Source organism: Nannospalax galili, unplaced genomic scaffold (assembly GCF_000622305.1).
Source record: "Nannospalax galili isolate Female #2095 unplaced genomic scaffold, S.galili_v1.0 scaffold443, whole genome shotgun sequence".
NCBI classification, from domain to species: Eukaryota; Metazoa; Chordata; class Mammalia; order Rodentia; family Spalacidae; genus Nannospalax; species Nannospalax galili.
The window spans coordinates 2,955,545-2,974,604 of record NW_008352479.1 but is presented as its reverse complement, the minus strand read 5'-3'; the positions used below and the strand labels follow the sequence as shown (position 1 = coordinate 2,974,604).

General features: G+C 48.5%; 1 protein-coding gene across 7 annotated transcripts in view; it reads left to right on the top strand.

Annotated features, from left to right (window-relative positions):
• The window catches only part of Ccdc13 (coiled-coil domain containing 13), a 53,887-nt gene that overhangs the window by 31,657 nt on the left and 3,170 nt on the right, over positions 1 to 19,060 (top strand). For 4 of the 7 annotated variants that reach the window (XM_008849467.1, XM_008849464.1, XM_008849465.1 and 1 more), the window contains exons 9-13: positions 468 to 644; positions 1,439 to 1,645; positions 5,596 to 5,723; positions 6,514 to 6,597; positions 7,546 to 7,668. In XM_008849467.1, the coding sequence (XP_008847689.1) occupies positions 468 to 644; positions 1,439 to 1,645; positions 5,596 to 5,723; positions 6,514 to 6,597; positions 7,546 to 7,668 (719 nt within the window). Of the gene's footprint in view, positions 1 to 467; positions 645 to 1,438; positions 1,646 to 5,595; positions 5,724 to 6,513; positions 6,598 to 7,545; positions 7,669 to 12,341; positions 12,412 to 19,060 lie in introns of those variants that run through there. The other 3 variants (XM_008849470.1, XM_008849468.1, XM_008849469.1) reach the window with 3 other exon arrangements.

The following is a 19,060-nucleotide window of genomic DNA, read 5'->3' as shown; positions in this document are numbered from 1 at the left end:
TATTTATTTGCATTTATTTTGTGAGTCTCTCTCTCTCTCTCTCTCTCTCTCTCTCTGTGTGTGTGTGTGTGTGTGTGTGTGTGTGTGCGTGTAGGTCAGAGGACAATTTGTAGGAGTCAGTTCTCTTGTACCATGTGGGTCCCAGAGATTAAACTCAGGAATTTGAGGCAAATATCTTTATCAGCTGAGCCATCTCACTGGCCCTGATGTTCATTTTATAAAACAGGAGAAGTGGTGTGCTGTCATCCATTAGCACTGTCTGTCATGTGCCTATCAGTGAAAGGGGTGCTGTGCCTGCTGAGGTTGCAGGGAGGCCTGGCCTATGTTAGGGCCCTGGCTCCATGACTTGTACTGTGGCCTTCAAAAACTGCCCCCGCCCTGCTCTGAGTGTCCCCAGTGAGCTGTGGTTGAGGCACCCCCTAAGCTCTTGGCTTAGGCTTGTCTCAGATCTCATTCTCTAATTATAGAAACTGGCCAGTGAGAGGGACACCCTCCAGACAGAGCTTGAAGCGCTAAAGAAGAAGTTCGAGGGCATGCGGTCTCGTAACAAGGTGCTGTCCAGTGAGGCAAAGACCCTCAGGAGCCAGATGATGACTCTGGTGGAGAAAGGCAGGCACGATGATGAGCTGATTGACACCCTCGTGGTACGGCCAGCCACCAGCCCACACGTGCCAGCCACCAGGCTGTGGGGGCCAAGCCCCCAGATGTGTTTCCTGTACCAAAGCCTTACCCCTGACTGGAGCGGCTTAGAGACTGCCTGAGGGAGATGGTTATGAAGTCAGTGGTGCTCAGCACACACTCCTGGGCCTAGGGACCCCAAAGGAGAAGGGAAGAGATAGGGTGAACCCACCTCTGGGGAATAACAGGTTGCAGCATAGGCCTGCCTCTGTGGGTCCCTCACTGACAGTTCAGTGCCTAGGGCATGCAGGGTCCCATTTTCCTCACTCTGAGGTGAGGACAGCAGCCTCCTCCTGTTCTAAGTCATTGTTCTTCCTGTTGGTCCCGAGGCAGGACACCTCTGTCCCTAGAGTCTCCTTGGAGACATGTCAGGGGACAGGACCTCAAGTTAGGTGCTGATGGGACCTCATTGGAGGGGTGGTCCAAGCAATGAAGCAAACTTTATGTGTATTCACATGTCTGCCCACCATCTGGGGAGCCACCCGTGAGCTGCCTTCTGGTACCCCAAAAGCCACTTCCCCCATGATGTCCTTCTTGTCCCAAGGAGGCAATCTGACACCAAGAGAAAGATTGAGCCTTAAGGGTGGCAAGGGGGGTGATGCTACTTCCTCTGGGTGGGCAGTTAGTGTCCCCTGCTTAGTTAGAGTTAGTTTCCTCTTGGGCTGGGGAAAGTTGGGTGGCTCTGGGGAGAAGAGTCATTGGCTTTTGTCCCCCAAGTAGCCATGGTTCACCCCCACCTGCCATGTGGCTCTTCCTCCAGGATCAGCTAAAGCAGCTGCAGGAGATCCTGGGAGGTCTGAGTGTGCAGGAGGAATCAAGGCGCACATCCCAGCATCACAGGGACCAGAAGGTCAATAACGAGGCCCAGCGGAGCACCAGCCTTGTGGCCCAGCTGCGGGCCATGGTGGCTGAGAGAGAGGCCAAGGTGCGGCAGCTGGAGGTAGAGATCGGGCAGCTCAGTGTGCAGGTGAGCAGGGTACCACCCCCTCCAGCCCCTGTTTCCTAGCAGCCAGTCTGTCAGCATCCACGGTCCACTCCTTTCTCTTCTTTACACTCAGCTCCAGCTGTGCTACCTCATTCCTGGTTCCACATTGGCCGCCTCCTATCAGCAGGCTTCTGTCTAATTCGGCACAGACTTTTCTAAGACACAAACCCAGTGTGTCTTGCTTAGTTCAGAACCCTACCAAGACCACAAGCATCCAGACTGCTATCCACTCACCCCTTCCTATTGGCAGCTGTGACACTCGTCTTTAATACGGTAGCTGTCACTCTGACTGTATGTTCACATTCCAGTCAGTATGGTGGCCACACATCTTTTTTTTTTTAATTAAAAAACTTAAAAATTCTTTGAATTTCATACGTGTATATAATATATTTTGGTCCTTTCACCTTCCACTCCTTCTCTCATCCCCACCCACTCCCATTGAAACCCTTTTTTCCTGACAAACCTTCTGCTTTGTGTCTTTCTGTTGTTTGGGCTTTTTGTGACCCACTGGGTTCAACTCAGGTTGTCTGTGTTAACATGGGTGGGGGTTATTTACTGGAACACGGACAACTTACCACTGGCTATACCACTGAAGAAAATGATTCCCTCTCCCCCAGCAGCCAGTAGCTGTCAGCAGTTCCTTGGAGGGTGGCATCTCTTGAGGCCCTCCCTCATCCTTGATGGAATGTTGATAGGCTCTATTTTGCACAAGTCCTGCGGCATACAAGTCAGGAAACCAGTGGCTGTGAGTTCCTGAGTGCAATGACCATATCATATCTAGAAGACAGTGTATATCACAGCACTCCTCCCCACCTTCCCCTCAATCCTTCCACCCCTTGTTCCACAATGTTTTCTGAGCCTTGGAGGGGCTGATCCAAGTCCTGCTTAGGGATGAGCACCCATGATCACTTATTCTCAGCACTTTGACCAGTTATGAATCTCTGCATTAACACTGCTCACTGCAAGCAGAATCTTCCTCACCAAGGCTGAGAGCAGTACTAAACTAATGGGTATAAGCATAAATCTTTTTCTGCATTTTTATTGAATTTTTCCAATTTTTATACAATATAGTTTGATGGTATTTAGATCTACTCCCCTCTCTGCACCTCCCCCACTGCCCCCCACAACTTAATGAACTCTCTCATATATTTATTTATTTTTATTTGCCTATAGAGTTGGATTTGTGTCCCTCAGTGGCCTTCAGTGTGGATTCACTGTGTCCACTAAGAGTCCTAACCCTGTAAGACACTGACTTTCCCCCTTCTGGTACCCATCAATTGCCAAAAGTTCCTTAGGTTGAGTTGAGATTTCTATGTTGGGGTTTTGTCTGATTTGAGCTTGCACAGGACTTGTTCATACTGTCACCATTGCTGTGAGCTCATATGAGTAACTGACAAGCTGTCTAGAAAGCTGTTTTCTTATAGTCATCTACTCTCTCTGGCCCTTAGAATATTTCTGCCTCCTCTTCTGCAATGATCACTGAGCCTTGCTGAGAATAAGTGATCAAGCATGCTCTGAGCCTTGGGAGGCAGAAGTTTGAAATAGCTGTCCTATAAGCATACATCTTTAGAAGGCAGTTTGACACCATGTCTTTTTAGCACAGTAGGTCCCCCTGCTCCCAGGGCCTAAGACCTCCCTAGCCATGGACTTTGAACCATGTTTACAGTACCAAGTATGAATTCCATCATGTAGAGCAGATCTCGAATCCAAGCTTAAAGTAGTTGGTTACCCCCTTAATTGTTGTGCCACTGTTGCACCAGCAGATGCATCTTCCTGGCAGGCTAATGTTGTAGCTTGTAGGGTTCACAGTTAAGTATGGCCATTGATGGCTTTTCTCCCCCAGCAGCCTGCATAGCACCTTCTGGCACTATGGAAGCTAGTCAGCAGAGTGGAAACTTCTAGCTTATTTCTGGATTGATTTCTCTATCTCCTACAACCAGTGTGTGGTATCTTCATCAATAGAGTCTTACCATCTAGTTCTAGCAGGCAACTAAAAGCAACAACAATAGCTTGTGTTGTTTTGAAGTCCTCTGGGGCCTCCCTGACCAACAACTCAGGGGGAAATATCCTACACCTGGCACTGAGATTTTCATTTACTGTTATGGCTTCTGAGAGCAGCATTTTCCACCCATGCAGGGTACCTCTGTTCAAACACTCTTGCTGTATTTTTTAATTGGCTTACAACATAGTAGGCTTTCATATGGCTTTTTCATTCATCCTTCATTTCCGCTAACTCTCCTCCTCTTCCCTTCCTTCCCCTAATCCCTGCTTAAGCCTTTCCACCCTGAGTGTTCCCACTGACCACATTTCATGCAGATTCCAGGGCATGTATACCAGCACTTGCTGCCACCCTCCCACATCTTCTCATCACCCCTTACCTGTCTAAACTCTCTTTTAGCTATTCAGATGGCACTCCCCTTTCTCCACTCCAGGGCTGAGCCATGCCCGAAACACATACTTTCTCCTCCTTTTGTCTCCCATCATTCATTCTGCCCCTTAGGACCTCCTAGACATGAGCTCCACCAGGGATCCCCTGGCTCACTGCTGAGTTGTGTGTCTTTCCTAACTCCCCAGATCCCCTCAAGATGGCCTCTCCTAGCATCATGTACTTATGTTACTCTTCTCCCTTGAATTTCCCTCAAAATGTGTAGGCCACAGGGCCTTGGTGCCTGCTGTGGGGCCTGGCCCATGTAAATTCCCCCTGCATGCTGTCTTGGGAAGCTCTGGCAGATGACATGTCTAGGCAGGAACCTGGAGCCAGCCTGGGGTGCTTGTAGTCAGCTGCTTCAACTCTTGGAGTACTCCCTGAGCTGCTGCTGGAGGGAGGGAGTTGGTGGCCCCTGGGAGAAGGATTCTGGGTCAAGCTCATAGGTCTCCTGGTGACAGCAGAGCCTCATAGCTATAGATCCATTGTAACTGGGTAAAGTGTGTTGAAGCCCTGCCCTGTGTTTCTGAAGCCCCCGGTCTAGTCAGAGGTACAATAGCTACAGGCCCCTTCCCATTCAGGCTGGCACTGACTGGCTGGTCTGCTATATCAAGCAGCCATCCATTCTCAGAGCCAGGGTAGCCTGAGGCTGCAGGACTGGCTGAGGGAGAGCCCCAGCATTCTGCAGGCCTGGGGACAGTCTGTGGCATAGATGGGACACTGCCTTGTAGTCCTTGATCAACGTCCATTCCTGGCCTTCTGGGGAAGGACATCATGGAATAGTCTAGCATCTTCACCTCACTTCTGTCCTTGCTCTGGGTACCCAAGAGAGGACAGATTCTACTTCAGAGGTCACCAATCAGCTGGGAATCAAACACCACCGACTACACACAATGGCTCATAAGTTTTCTCAGAGCGGCTTGAGGATATGTCATGCCATGCTGTTAGACGCCACTCCTACTGTCACCCTTTGGTGATGGCCTGACCTCCTGCTAAGGATCTTCTGGTAGCCTGGAGAGGAGTGTGGGAGGACCCTGAGAAGCCCCACCTCCACCTAGTAACCAACCTTTCCTAGGGCTCTACCAGCCTAACTTTTCCTAAGGCTCTGCCAGCCTCTCAGGCACTAGGCATCTGAAAGTCCAGGTATTACAGTTGATGATGGCACTAGCCTCAGTCACATCTGACATTTGTTCCCCTGTGAGTAGAGACACCTGGGGAAGTGGGCTCTCAAGAGTCAGTCTCTGACTTTCCAGTGCCCCTGGCCTATGCTGTTCTTATACCTCCCCAGGGCCCTGGCCTGTGCTGGCCTCACACCTCCTTGGCCTGCACTGGCCTCAATCTGAAGCTTCCTTTTGAACAGAGCCATTGTGAGATGTCATTGTCATGCAAGTGCTGCCTTCACCACCCAGGCCAGCTTTCACCAGGAAAAGAAGCCTCTTTCATACCCCCCAAAGCTGGGAAACCAGCCAAGGCTCCCTCCTGCATGACATATATCTGTTCCCTACAGTATCTTCACAGTAAAGGAGCAGGTGAGGGGGCCAGTCCCACCCATTCCAGGATCCCTGAGGACCTGGCCCAGATGACCAAGTCTCCAGCCTCAGCGGGTGATCACGTTGGCCAGCTGGGATCTTCTCGGTAAGGAAAACACGGGGTGGAGGAATTATGAGGGGCCTAGGAACTATTCAAAGGAAAAGTGACTTCCTACTGCCTCATATGGAAAGGCCCCTGGGTGCAATTTTATGGTTTTTGGGGGGGGGGGTCGTTGTTGTTATTGTTTGTTTTTGAGACAGAGTCTTATGTATCTCAGGCTGGCCTTGAACTTAATATGTAGCCAAGACTGAACTTGAGCTCCTGATCCTCCTGCCTCCATCTCCCTAGTGTTGTGATTACAGACATGTGCCACCACCCCAGTTTATGCAGTGCTGGGGATCAAACCTAGGGCTTGTGCATGTTAGGCATGCACCCTACCAACAGAGCCACATATCCCTACCACACACACACACACACACACCAGTGCAATGTACAATTTTAAGATACCTGTCCCGTTCTTACAAACTGAGGACCTCTCCTATTCTGTTGGCTCTGCATTTGCAGGAAGGAGCTATTAGGCCTGGGTTTTATTCCTTCAAGATCTTGCGCCTGTGGCAGTCTCGCTGGGCAGCCTCTCTGGGCCAGCCCAGAGTATGCCTGCTCCAAAGTCTCTTGGATACTCTGCTTTTGAATTGCCTAGGGCTCTGTTTGATCTAGAGCAAGCAAGAACTCTGAAAGGAATGGTATTCAACCCATGGGGCAGCTGTGGGACCCACACGACCTTCTCTATAGGTTCCCTGGATCCCTGCCCACCTTACTATACCTCACAGGCCAGGGTGAGGCCCAACAGTACCTTCATAGTCTTCCCTATAGATGTTCCCTTTTGCCTTCACAGCTCTGTGACAAGCCTGGGCCACACACTTGTGGAATCCTCTCTCACAAGGCCTTCTCTGCCCAGTCCCCATGGGACCTCACCCAGGTAGGAGTCCGGGTCCCTGAGTGCTCTCAGCCTTCACCCTTGCATTGTTAACCAGCCTCCTCAGCCCATTGAAAGGCCGGAGGATTGAGACCACACAAAGTCCAAAGAGTCTTCCAAGGTTACATAAGAACCTGGAGGGTCAAGGAGGCCAGTGTCAGGGCCAGCTTATTGAGTAAGCAGCTGGGTCTGTTTCTTTCTACCAGAGAGTTAGCACAAGGAACCTTCTAGGTCTGGCTCCCAGCCCCTTCCACAGCCTTCTCTTACCCACTGAGAATCTATCTCTAGGGGAACATTTCATATCATGTGGATTCCCACGATATGTCACTGATATCCCCTTGGCTCTCCAGCCCCCTCTTTGTTGATAAAATCAGCCTCAGGGCTTAAATGCGCCCTTTGTTCTTCCTGTGGGCTCATAGACAAAGGATGGCTTGTCCTGCCAGTGAACCCTACCCACTGTCCACTGGAGTCATATTCCTGCTGTCAGCACCACCCCCCAACCCCTCATTCAGGTCAGCTCAGGATCCAGGCGGTGGGCCCAGTCTCACTTAAGACTCACTGTGTGGCTCTAGGCAAGTTGGTCTTCTCACTGGGCGTCTGTCTCCCAAGAAGTACCTGAGGCACACCGGGGCAGATGTTGACTAGTACAAGGACCATGGGCCACAGCCAGCCACTTGACACTGGACAGAGAATCAGGCCCCAGAAGCCACATTCTGGACACCCTGGGCCCTCAGAGGGATGGCTGGACAGAGGCATCAATATCACTAGCAGCTGAGTGGGCCTGGGGATCCAGCAGGGCCAAGGATGCTGGACCAGGAGGGCTAGAGCCTCGCCTCTGCCCATCTCAGAACCTCTAAATGCCCCAGTCAGTCCTGCCCAACATTTCAGAAGGACATATATATCTCTAAACCTCAGGTGACCACTGTTCCTTGCCCTTCACCCTGGCCCCAGGTTCTTAGACTCCCCAGAACAAAAGGGCTGGCAGACACAAGTGGCAGAAATGAAGGCCCTTTGGCAGGCCGCCGAGGTGGAGCGTGACCGGCTCAACGAGTTCGTCAGTGTCCTGCAGAAGCGGTAACACGTGGCACCCAGCAAACTCTCGCGAGCCTGTGTGGGGTGGGGCTATATGGGGTGAGGACTGGGACTCCCTCACCTGAGAGTTTAACCCCAGTATGAGTCCAGAATGCTCCCATCCACAACTCATGTGCCGACCCAAAGGTCTATGACCCAGGGTCCCTGTCATCATGGTGGGAATTGGCCCCAGCTCTGTCTTTATGCATCCCAGAGTCCTGTCAGGTATGTGGACTGGTGGTGGGGACCTTCAGGGACAAGTTGTGCAGTGAACTCAGTCAGAACAATTCCAGCAGTAATTAAGCTCTGTGGCACTTGGTCCACCTCACAGAGCTGCCAGAAGGTCTGATGGGAAGAAAACACAAGCTAGACTGATGAAGGACATTGCTGAGATGAGGAGCCAAGGGTTCTGGGAGGCAGGGAGGGTATGTGGGCCCAAGGCCCCCAGGAGGTTCGGCTGCCTCCAAGCTTTGTTGACAGACTCTACTCAAATAAATCAGTGCTTCTACTTAAGTGACCTGACTGGTAAGAACTTCAGGTGTACAGGACAGCACGTGGGCTGGCCACATGACTTTCTCCCTAAAAAATACAAAGGATGCCTCCAAACGCCTGTCACATGGTATCCCCTGTGTCAGTCAGGGCTCTTCGATAACAGATAATAGAAACCAGTTCTGCCTACATTTAGTGAAAGGGAACTCTCTAGAAAGTATTGGAAAATACCAAGGGAAGGGGCAGAGCATGAGAAGAGCCCCAAGAAGGTACAGGGATGTCAGTGGCAAGAGCCCATGATCAGTCTCTCCTGGGCCACAGGCAAGACTCAGACCCAAGGGCATTTGTTCTTGTGCCCATGATTTATGGGAGATCTAGCCTCGGTGTACACCCTGGTGGGTACCCTGACTGGGAGTACCTTCATGTGTTCACAGAATTGGGGAGGGGGCATGGTTTGCCAAAGGGAGAAATGAGGTATTGCTACTGGAAAAGGAGCTGGGGTATCCAGCTTAGAGTAAGTGAAAAGCTGTCTGCCCTTCGTTTTCTCATTCCTGTAGTGCATAGGGCTGATAACACCCCAGAGACACTCAGGCAGGGGAGAAAAGGAACAGTAATTCTTTTTCTATAACTGGCATTCAGTGGTACATTCAGTGGCATTTCATTAGTACAAAGTTTCTACCAAAAGGCAGATGCATGCTCCATGCAGGTCTTGTCTCCTATTTCTTTATGTCACACCTGTGATTGAAACTGACCGGGTTATTTATGGCTGTGTTACAAGCCATCCGACTCAGTGGCTTCAAGCACAGCAGTTGGTCTTTTGGGAAATTCTATGACTCACTGGGAGCTCCTACTCCACATGATGGCAGCTAGGGGTGCTTACATCATTTTACTTAGCTGCAAACAGAGGAGGGGTGTCTCAATTCCCCTCTCCATGGCCTCTCTGTTCACAGGAGATGGCCTCTTCCAGGGCCTCTCCAGGCAAGGCTGGGCCTAGGGTGAGGCAAGTAGCAGTCACTGTGTCACATGCACCTCCATCAGCTGGGTCACTGTGCGTCATGTGCACCTCCGTCAGCTGGGGCTCCTGCCTTTTTGAGCCCTCTGGCTCATGCTGTTGCTCCATGTTGTTTTGGGATGTTGAGACTCTGTGATGCTGGCCCCATACCATCAACCAAGACACACAGTCTTTACTTGAATTTTTCTGCCTCCCTGGGTGTTATCAAGGGAAGGGGCCAAGTACCCTCTGCAATTAGACCCACCAAACCTACTGGATCCCTCATCCCAAAGCCCAGGCCCTCCCACCCTCAGAGGTCTTCAGTATACTGTCCTGCACTGTCCTGGTCTTGTGCAGGCATAGGTTTACTCCATGTAGCTTTGTCTCCTAAACTCTGTGCTACTGACTCTGGCTGCCTTACCTCCTCTGGGCCTGGCTCCCCATCTCCATTATCCTAATGAGGATTCTGTGCTCTGTTGATATTCCCTGTCCAGGGGGTATCAGAAAGGGTCTCAGTAGAGGTGAACTCGGCCACTGAGCTCTGCCATTTCCTCCCCATCTCACCAGACCTGGGTCCAGTGTCTGAAAACAAATTCTTCCCTAGATTTCTATCCATTTCTCACCTTTAAAAAAAGTGGGTTTATTTTAAACATTTATTTATTTGCTTACTCGCATGTATGTATGCATGTTCACACATGTGCACATGCCAAGGCAAGCATGTGGAGGTCAGAGGACAACTTTTAGAGTTGGTGCCCTCCTTCCACCAGGACTGGTGGCAAGTGCCTTTACCTGCTGAGCCATCTCCCTGCCCCATTTCTCGCCTTGCTTACAGTAGGAGATGTCTCCCATGGCAAAAGTCACTAGACATGTCTCTTTAAAAGTGTATAATTGTTGGGGCTGGGGAGATAGCTCAGCAGTTAAGAGCACTGGCTGCTCTTGCAGAGGACCCAGGTTCAATTCCCAGCACCCACATGGCAGTCTGTCTGTAACTCCAGTTCCAGGGGATCCAATGTTATCTCTGGTTTCTGTGGGCATTGCATGAACATTGAGTGAATTTACATGCATGCAGGCAAACACTCATAAAACATAAAACAAAAACAAGAAATTTAAAATATATACAGTTGTTTTATGTTTTGTTTATGGCAGCAGCTCATAATGTAGGCCAGGCTGGCCTTGGACTCATGACCCTTCTGCCTCCAGGTTCCCATTGCTAGGATTATAGGATATAATACCATGTATAACACTGGGCAGTATTCCTTTTTTTTTTTAATTGACAGGGGTATGTGCCATGGTACTCATGTGGAGATCAAAGGACAACTTTGTGGAGTTTGTTCTTTCCTTCCACATTTACGCAGGTCCTGGGGACCAAACTAGAAGCACCTTTTCCCACTGACTGGTATTTATTCTTCCTTTAAGATTTTTTCCTTTCTCATTTAATAATTTCAAGCTTTCTTAGTTCTTTCAAAGTCAGTTCCTCACCATCTTTACTGGGGTCAGTTGCCTCTGTGGCTGAACCTGCCCTCATGCTAAGCACAATTTGCATTCTGGGCTGTCTGAGCCTATTTTCAATGTTTCAATGTTTCTTGGGGCAGGTTTGCAGTTATAGGTCCCGAGGCAGGCCTGCGTTCCTGCAGAGTGTGTCTGTGTTTCTGGGGGTTTCAGTGGCTTCTAATGGTACATGATGCTAATTTATTGGCTCAGGATTTCCTCAGCGCATGAGTACTACCCTGGTGATCGCTGCTCAGATCAGGTAGACTACGAGCTTCCTTACCACTAGCCTAACTTTTAGGATAATGTCTTAGCCCTTATAAACAAGGTGCTCTTTCAAGGTTTCTGGAATTATACAGAGAACTGACTGAACATGAAGCCCAAAGTTTCTGTCTCCTCCCCTCCTGCTGCCATTAAACCCTCATCTTATGCCACTGGAAGTTGTACTAGTTTTCTGTGGACTCACTGCATAAAACATCCAATTCATATTCCTCTGAAGCATGAGTTGTTAAACCTTCTGTTTTTCATTCCATATCCAGTAATATATATATATATGTTTATTATGTATGTGTGTATTACATGTATTAAAATTGGACTCACAAGTCTGGCAAGGTGACCAGTGGATAAAAGCACTTGCCACCAAGGTTGGTGACCTGAACTGAATCCCTGGAACACATGGAGGGAAACACAATTTACTCCTGAAAGTTGTCCTCTGCCCAACACATGCATGCTGTTGTACATGCATCCCTGTACTCACACACGCATCAGACACACACTAATAATAATAAATAGAAGTATAAATTTTTTAAAAAATGGAGTCACGGGGCTGGAGAGATGGCTCAGTGGTTAAGAACACTGGTTGTTCTTGCAGAAGACCCGGGTTCGAATCCCAGCACCCACATGGCAGCTAACAACTGTCTATAACTCCCAGGGGATCTGACAGCCTCTTCTGACCTCTGAGGGCATTGCATGACATGGGTACACTTACCTACATGTAGGTAATACACGCATACACATAAAATAAAAATAATAAATTTTTTTAATTTAAAAAAATTGTAGTCACACTACATCTTAAATTTTTTGAGAGTTTCTGTGTGTATCACAAACTTCTACAAGTGGAATGGCTAAATCAGAGTTCCTGCACACTGGAAACATCATCAAAGTGAGTGCACACCAGAACCGCCACAGACTATGCAGCCTGCCCGGTCCCATGAACTCACCTGCCGACAAGGTGAAGTGTTGGTGCGTCCCAAACACAAGACCAGTTCTAAGTGTGATCCCTCTGAAGGGTTTGCCAGGTTGGTGAAAAAGCACTGACGCCCCCTCATTGCCTGTGTCTGCCTTGTTCTGATCAAGGGAGAACGAAGCTGGGCTTCTCCTGTGTCATTGCCTTGAGTTCTTTGCCCTTAATTCACACATCGAGAGGGTTCTAGAGTCGTTGCTTATTTGTTGTTGTTGTTTGATGGGGAGTTTGTTTGTTGTGTGTTTATTCTGAGACAAAGTCCCCTTACTTAGCCGTAGCTTGCCTCAAACTTGCAGCAGGCCTCTTGCCCCTGCCTCCCTACCAGCATGTGCCATCTCACCAAACTATGCTTTTCTCTTGACTTAAAAAAGAGCAATTTCCATGTGGGTATGCCTGTATTGTATTAGGTAGATAATTAGGAGCATGTGGGCTGGCCTGTACCATATCCTCCATTTTAATTCTCAGGTCGTGAGGCATCTGCTAGCTGGGGATTCCTTGTCATACACTTCAGCTTCAGTCCCCACAAGAACAAAACACTTTGCATCAAAACATCCAGTAACTGTTTGAATCCTTCATGTTCTCCACTCAACCTGACTTGTGGAATACAAAGAAAATCAATATGAAGTAAAAGGCAAATCTTAAAAAATATCTCCATGGCCTGAGGTTGATGCATGTGATGTCTCGGAGCCATGGACAAGGGAGGATGCACTGACATTTGCCAGGTCACAGTGGAGGGCAGAAGGGGAGAGAATCGGTGAGGACAAGGAGTGACCTTAAGAGGACAAGGGGAGCCTCCAGCAAGCCTGTAGGGTCTGAGGGGGAAGAAAGGTGGGAGCCCAGGCAAGAGGTACCACCGCAGAGCTGCAAGACAAAGGAGCCAGAGGAGCTAGCCCGGAGCTCATTGGAAGGACAAGTTGCACAAAGTGGATGAAGACAGTGAGGATGTATGGTCTGGGCACCGAGCCACTGCAGGAGTGATAGTGATGTGCAGAGATGGGGCAGGCAGAGTTGGGAGAGAAATCAAGAGTTTGATTTCTAAAACTAATAAGAACAGGACTGGGAAGATGGCCCAGTTGGTAAAAGTGTTTGTCACACAGACATGAGGACTGCATTCGATCCCAGAACCCACATACAAAAAACAAAAAACACCATGGGCATGGTGACACTCTGATTTAATCCCAGCACTCAGGAGGCAGAAGCAGGCAGATTATTATGAGTTCGAGACCAACTTGGACTACATAGCAAATTCTAGGCCAGCCAGGGCTATGGAATGAGACCTGGGGAAAGAAAACAGGAAGAGCCCCTGGGGATTGCTGGCTAGTCACCCTGGCCTATGTGGTGAGTCCCAGGCCAGTAAGACCCTATCTCAAAAAAAAGGTGGATAGGACCTGAGGAAAGACACTCAAGATTGAAGGACACTCTGGCCTCTATATGTGTACATACATGTGTACCTACACACACACACACACACACACACACACACACACGCACGCACACGCACACGGTGGAAATTCACAGTGAGCTGTGCCATTTCCCATGCTATCTGCTGTTGGTCTAATTCTCCTAGTGTGAATGAAATACACAGTTAAAGAGAACAGACACTTCCAGGAGTACGGAACGGAAGGGGAAGCCCCTCCCCTCCCCAGGATGGGTCAGCGAGGCTGCACATTCCTCTGTTTCCACTCCACCATCCGAGAGTCAGTAGCCTTGGATTTGTTTGGTTTTAAATTTTTAATTTGTTATAAATATTTAAATTGCACCATACATTATACATAATCTCTGCTTATTTCACTTACTAATACACCATGGATCTTTCTCCACATCAAGACAGATTCTTGCTGTGCTCCTGGAGTGTTTTATCATGTGACTCCCCTAGTTTATTTACTGGCTTCTAGCTTGCAAACCCTTTCTGGTGTTAAGATGTTTCCATTTATTTTCATTTTACTTTGAAGTTTTCATTTTGCTTTGCTCTAGTGCTGGGGATGGAGTCTAGGGCCTGGCACATGCTGGGCAAGAGTCCTACCACCCAGCTACATGCCCAGCCTCTATGAAGTTTTAAATCATGACTAGCGGGCTGATCTTTACCATTGCTTCTTCAGCCTCTGTAGGAAGGATCTCACAGTCTCCTTCCGTCTGATTCTGATGCTATCTTGTGCTCCAGCATCTTGGAGGTGTGTTTATTTTCACTTATAGCCATCAAGTGGCTTTGAACCTGCATCTCATTGTGGTCTGGGCTATCCCTAGTGACTGCTGATATTGAACATTTCTTTCATGTGCCCACTGGCAATTTGTATACCTTCCGTATTAGTTACTTTTCTGTTGCTGTGATAAAACTCTATGACCAAGGCAATTTATAGAAAGAACAGTTTATTTGGCTTATGGTTCCAGAGGGCTAGGTGCCATCGTGGCTGAGAGGCATGGTGGTAGAGGTGGCCGGATCAGAAAACTGAAGGATCACGTCATCAAGCAGGCAAAGGAGCAGAGAGAGAGACTGGAAGCAGGCATGGCTATCTACTCTCAAAGCCCGCACCCAGTGACATGCTCCCTCCAACATGGCCACACCTTCTAAAGGTTTCATGACTGCCCCCAAAGAGCTCCACAAACGGGACCATGTGTTCAAATACTTGGACCTTATGGGGAATAGTCTCATTCAAACTACCACATTCCAATCCCATGGAGAAATGCCGCTTACTGGCTTGCTGCCCTGGTCTATATTCAGCCTGCTTTCTTATACAGCAAGGAGACAACTGCCCAGGGGTGGTCCACCCACAGTGACAACAAAAAATGTCCCATAGACATGGCCACAGGCAAGTCTGAAGGAGGAAGTTCCTTAGTTGAGGTTTCCTCTACCCTGGTGTGTCACGTTGACAACTGGAGCTATTCAGCACACCTTATTTATCCATAGAAGTTTTGGCCTACTTTTTTTTATCTTAAATTGTGTTGCTGTTAAATTGTAGGACTTTTCTGGAAGTTTTGTATTGTTTAGAGGCAGTGAATCTGTGGCAACTTGTCATGCAGTCATAAGAAACTAATATTTGGGCTGGAGAGATGGCTCAAGTGGTTAAGAGCACTGGCTGCTCTTGCAGAGGACCCGGGTTCAATTCCCAGCACCCACATGGTGGCTAAACTCCAGTTGCAGAACTCCAGTTCTGGGGGATCCAATGCCCTCTTCTGACCTCCTCAGGCATTGATGACACAAGTGCACTACATACATGCGGGCAATACACTCATACACATAGTAAAAATAATAAAAATAAATAAAATAATATTTGCTGGGCATAGTGACGCACGCCTTTAATCCCAGCACTCTGGAGGCAGAGATAGGTAGATCTCTGTGAGATCAAGTCTAGCCTGGTATACATAGTAAGTTCCATGTCAACTGGAGCTATGGGGAGACCTTGTCTCAAAAAGACCAGAAAAAGAAAACTAACATTTGGCACCAGTAAGAGGGCTCAGGTAAAGGTGCCTATGGCCAAGCCTGACGACCTAAATTCAATCCCCAGGACTCATATGGTGGATTGTTCTTTGACCTCTGTTTCCTCTCTCTCTCTCTCTCTCTCTCTCTCTCTCTCTCTCTCTCATAAATAAATGCAATGAAAAACTTTTTAAAAGCCAACCTGAAGCTGGAGACATGGTTCAGCAGTTAAGAGCACTGTCTGCTCTTGCAGAGGACTGGGTTCTGTTACCAGCACCGCATGGTGGCTAACTGTCTATAAACCCAGGACAAGGGGATCCGACACCCTCTTCTAGCCTATGTGGACACTGCATGACACAGATGCACTTACATATATGCAGGCAAAGCACTCATACACATAAAATAAAAATTAAAAAATAAGCCTAACACATCTGCCCTTGTCTAACTGTGAGAACAGTTGTTTTTATGCTAGTGGGAAGCCACCTGCCACTCTACAATTACAAAACAGAACACCAAGAATGACAGCTCTGTAGAAGTCAGAGGAGCACCGTGACTTGATGGTTTTTCCAGAAGTGGACTGCGAACCCTCTTGTCCACTACAGGTTTTCTGCTTCTCCCTGAGCTATCTATCAGTCCATGCTCTTGGTTGCTTAGGGAGTTGGATGAAATGGTTCTTATAAAGCCTGGTCCGTCCTTGGGAGCACTCGGGTTGGGAGCACTCAGGTGGGAGGTTTTCCTCCTGACCCTGGAGTTCAGGGGCAAAACCAGCTGCACTCAGTGAGCCGTCAACCTAAAATTCCCAGGTGTCCTTTGGCTTGGAGAAATTACTTTCTGCTCTTCCAATTTTTCTATCTCTTTCACTTTCTCCTCTTTTCTGAACTGCCTGTTACCTGGTCAGAGGACCCTTTGACCTGCCTACCTGCTCTCACATGCTCTCTAATGGCTGCCTTTCCTTGGATTGTTTCTGCTCTGGGTTCTGGAACAGTTTCTTACTTTACCTTCAAAATCACAGATTCGTGTCTCATTAAGGACCATTGAAGCTGCTGATGTTTCTGAAAGGCAAGTTCAGAAATGTTTTACAATTAAAAAAAATATTTCCCGACTCTCAGTGAAACTCCACTGCAGCATTTTTTGTTATTTATTTTATTTTATTTATTTTTGTTTTGTTTTTGAGATAGGGCCTCACTGTAGCCCCATCTTGCCTGGGTTTACTTCGTAGACCAGGCTGGCCTTGATCTTACAGAGATCCACCTGCCTCTGCCTCCTGAGTGCTGGGATTAAAGGCATGTGACACTACACCTGGCCACTAGAGCACTTTTTTTATGTGTATGAGTGTTATGCCTGCATGTATGTAAGTACACCTCTGCCATGCAGTGCCTGCAGAGGACAGAGCCATTGGATCCCCTGGAACTGGAGTTACAGACAGTTGTTAGCCACCATGTAGGTGCTGGGATTCAAACCCAGATCTTCTGCAAAAACAGCCAGTGCTCTTACCTGAACCATATCTCCACACCCCCACACCCCCACTGGAGCATTTTTAAGTCCTCTCTCCTATCTTTCCTGCTAGTCAATGGGGGCAGGACACATGTGCTCTGATCTTCAGCTTGGACCTTGCCTAAGCTGTTGGCTCTCACTCTGTACCCAGCACTTTGCTGTTCCCAGACGGATCTGCCAGTGCTGGCACAGTGTGGGCTTCCACGTGGACTTCTGCGCTCCCAGCCAATGCTGTCACCTCCCTTACATACCTTACTTTCTTCCTAGCATCTACCCATTCTTTGCATGATACTTGTGTCACAGGCAAGGCCAGTGAAGGTCACTCCATTTGACAACTGTGGAGCTCAGGAGTGCTGTAGATGTGCAGGATGTGTGCCTCTCTCCCTCAGCCCCTGCAGGAAGCAGGACTGAGCACTGGTGTGAGTCCTCAGGGGTAGGTTTTCAAAGAGGCTGACTCTGGAGCCCAGAGTATTGGCCCCAGGCACCATCACTGGCTCCATCTGGTCAGATGGTTGCAGCTACCTTCCTGCCAGCAGGCCAGCCAGGTGACAGCCCACAACAGAGCAGGCCTCGATCTTCCTGCAAACCTCTGCTGACAACAGATATAGACTAGAGTCGTCTTGCTAACACTGTCAACAGCAGCCAGGCTAAGCTGTATGTCACTTCTGAATCTCAATTGTGTTGCACCCCTTTCAGTCATCCAGGACCTTAATTGACCTTAATTGCTGACGTGAGCCTGCAGGTTTGCTGATATCACTGTTAATGACCGTCTACAGTCGTGGTGCTGCTTCTTTCTTCTCATGGCCTTGGCCCTGTCTCGCCAACCTGGATTTGAAGAGTAGCAGTGTTAGTGTCCATAGCCCACATATATCTTTTCCATCCACAGAACAGGGGACAGCCTACCTCTTTTTCATTGATAGGACAGGGCTTCCCACAGAGTCAGTGGAGATACTTTATATCTGCCCTGGTCAGTGCGGCCACCACTAGCCACAGGTACCTTTCAGAAACTCTGTGTGTGCAGGAACCACTGAATTCCTCATTATAATCGTTACTAACTTCACTGACTTCCTGTGGGTGTGAGACCAGTAGCCACTGCACAGCCTGGCACAGTTCAATGTGTTCTATAGTGTGAGCACCAGGCTGTTGCTTCTGTATCTGTCCTGTTGCTGGGCCTTTAGGTTGTTTTGAGTCTTGCTTTTGGATTTTTTGTTTGTTTGTTTTTGTTTTTTGAGACAGAATCTCCCTGTAGGGCCCCAGCTGGCCTGGAACTCAAAATGTAGACCAGGCAGGCCTCAATCTCACAGACACCTGCCTGCCTCTGCCTCCTGGGTGCTGGGATTAAAGGCATTACGACGCCTGGCTGAGTCTTACTTTTGAAAATAAATTTTAGAAAGGTGATTAGCACTGTCTACTGTGCTTGCCTGTCAATATGCAGTCTTGGGTTAGTAGTTGATTTCTCTTCAAAGTTCTTGTCCTTCCTACCCTTTTTTGTCTCTTCACCAACACAAAAAGATCATTTCACCCAACACTGAATTTCCAGGCTGTGGCTCTGATTTGACAAATTCCATAGTAACCCTTTATTTATGTTGGATGGATCTCAGAGATCCCTGGCCTTCTAGCTGAATCTTTAAGTCATGACCTTTCAGAGCTACAGCAAGTCCCAGTGAGACGAAAGAAATCTCGCATGTGAAATGACCAAGTAACAAGGTCTTTTGAGGCCTGTGAATTTAACAGGCAGGGAGAAAAAACAAAAACAAAAACAAAGGCAATTACTAACACCAGGAAAGCCAACAAATAAGTAAGAAATGTGGTCACTGGTATACTGTGTGCCTTGGCTCTAAAGAGTTGTACCCTGTGGTAGGCAGGGATTTGTGTCCCTGCTGTGCCTGAGAATATTTCATAGTGCATCATGGGCCCTAAAATAAGAAGATTATCCTGGATTAGGGGTGGTCTGAATTATATCACTTGAATCCATTAGAGCAGAGAAATGTTGCTACCTGAGGCCATTCAAGAGAGACCTGGGAAATAAATCAGGTCAGAAATTGAGAGCCAGCTTTGAAGGTTGGGGAGGAGGTGTGCCCTTTAGCACACAGCAGGAGACCGGGAGACAGCCAGTCCCTCAGCTTCCCAGCATTGGTGCTGCCCACACTCTGAATGGGCTGGAAGCAGATTCTACCCCCAGCACCTCCAGATAGGAGCCCAGGTCAGCTGACACCTTGATTTCAGCCTGTGGTACCTGCAGTCTGCTGGCTCTCAGAACTGTGAGCTAATAAAT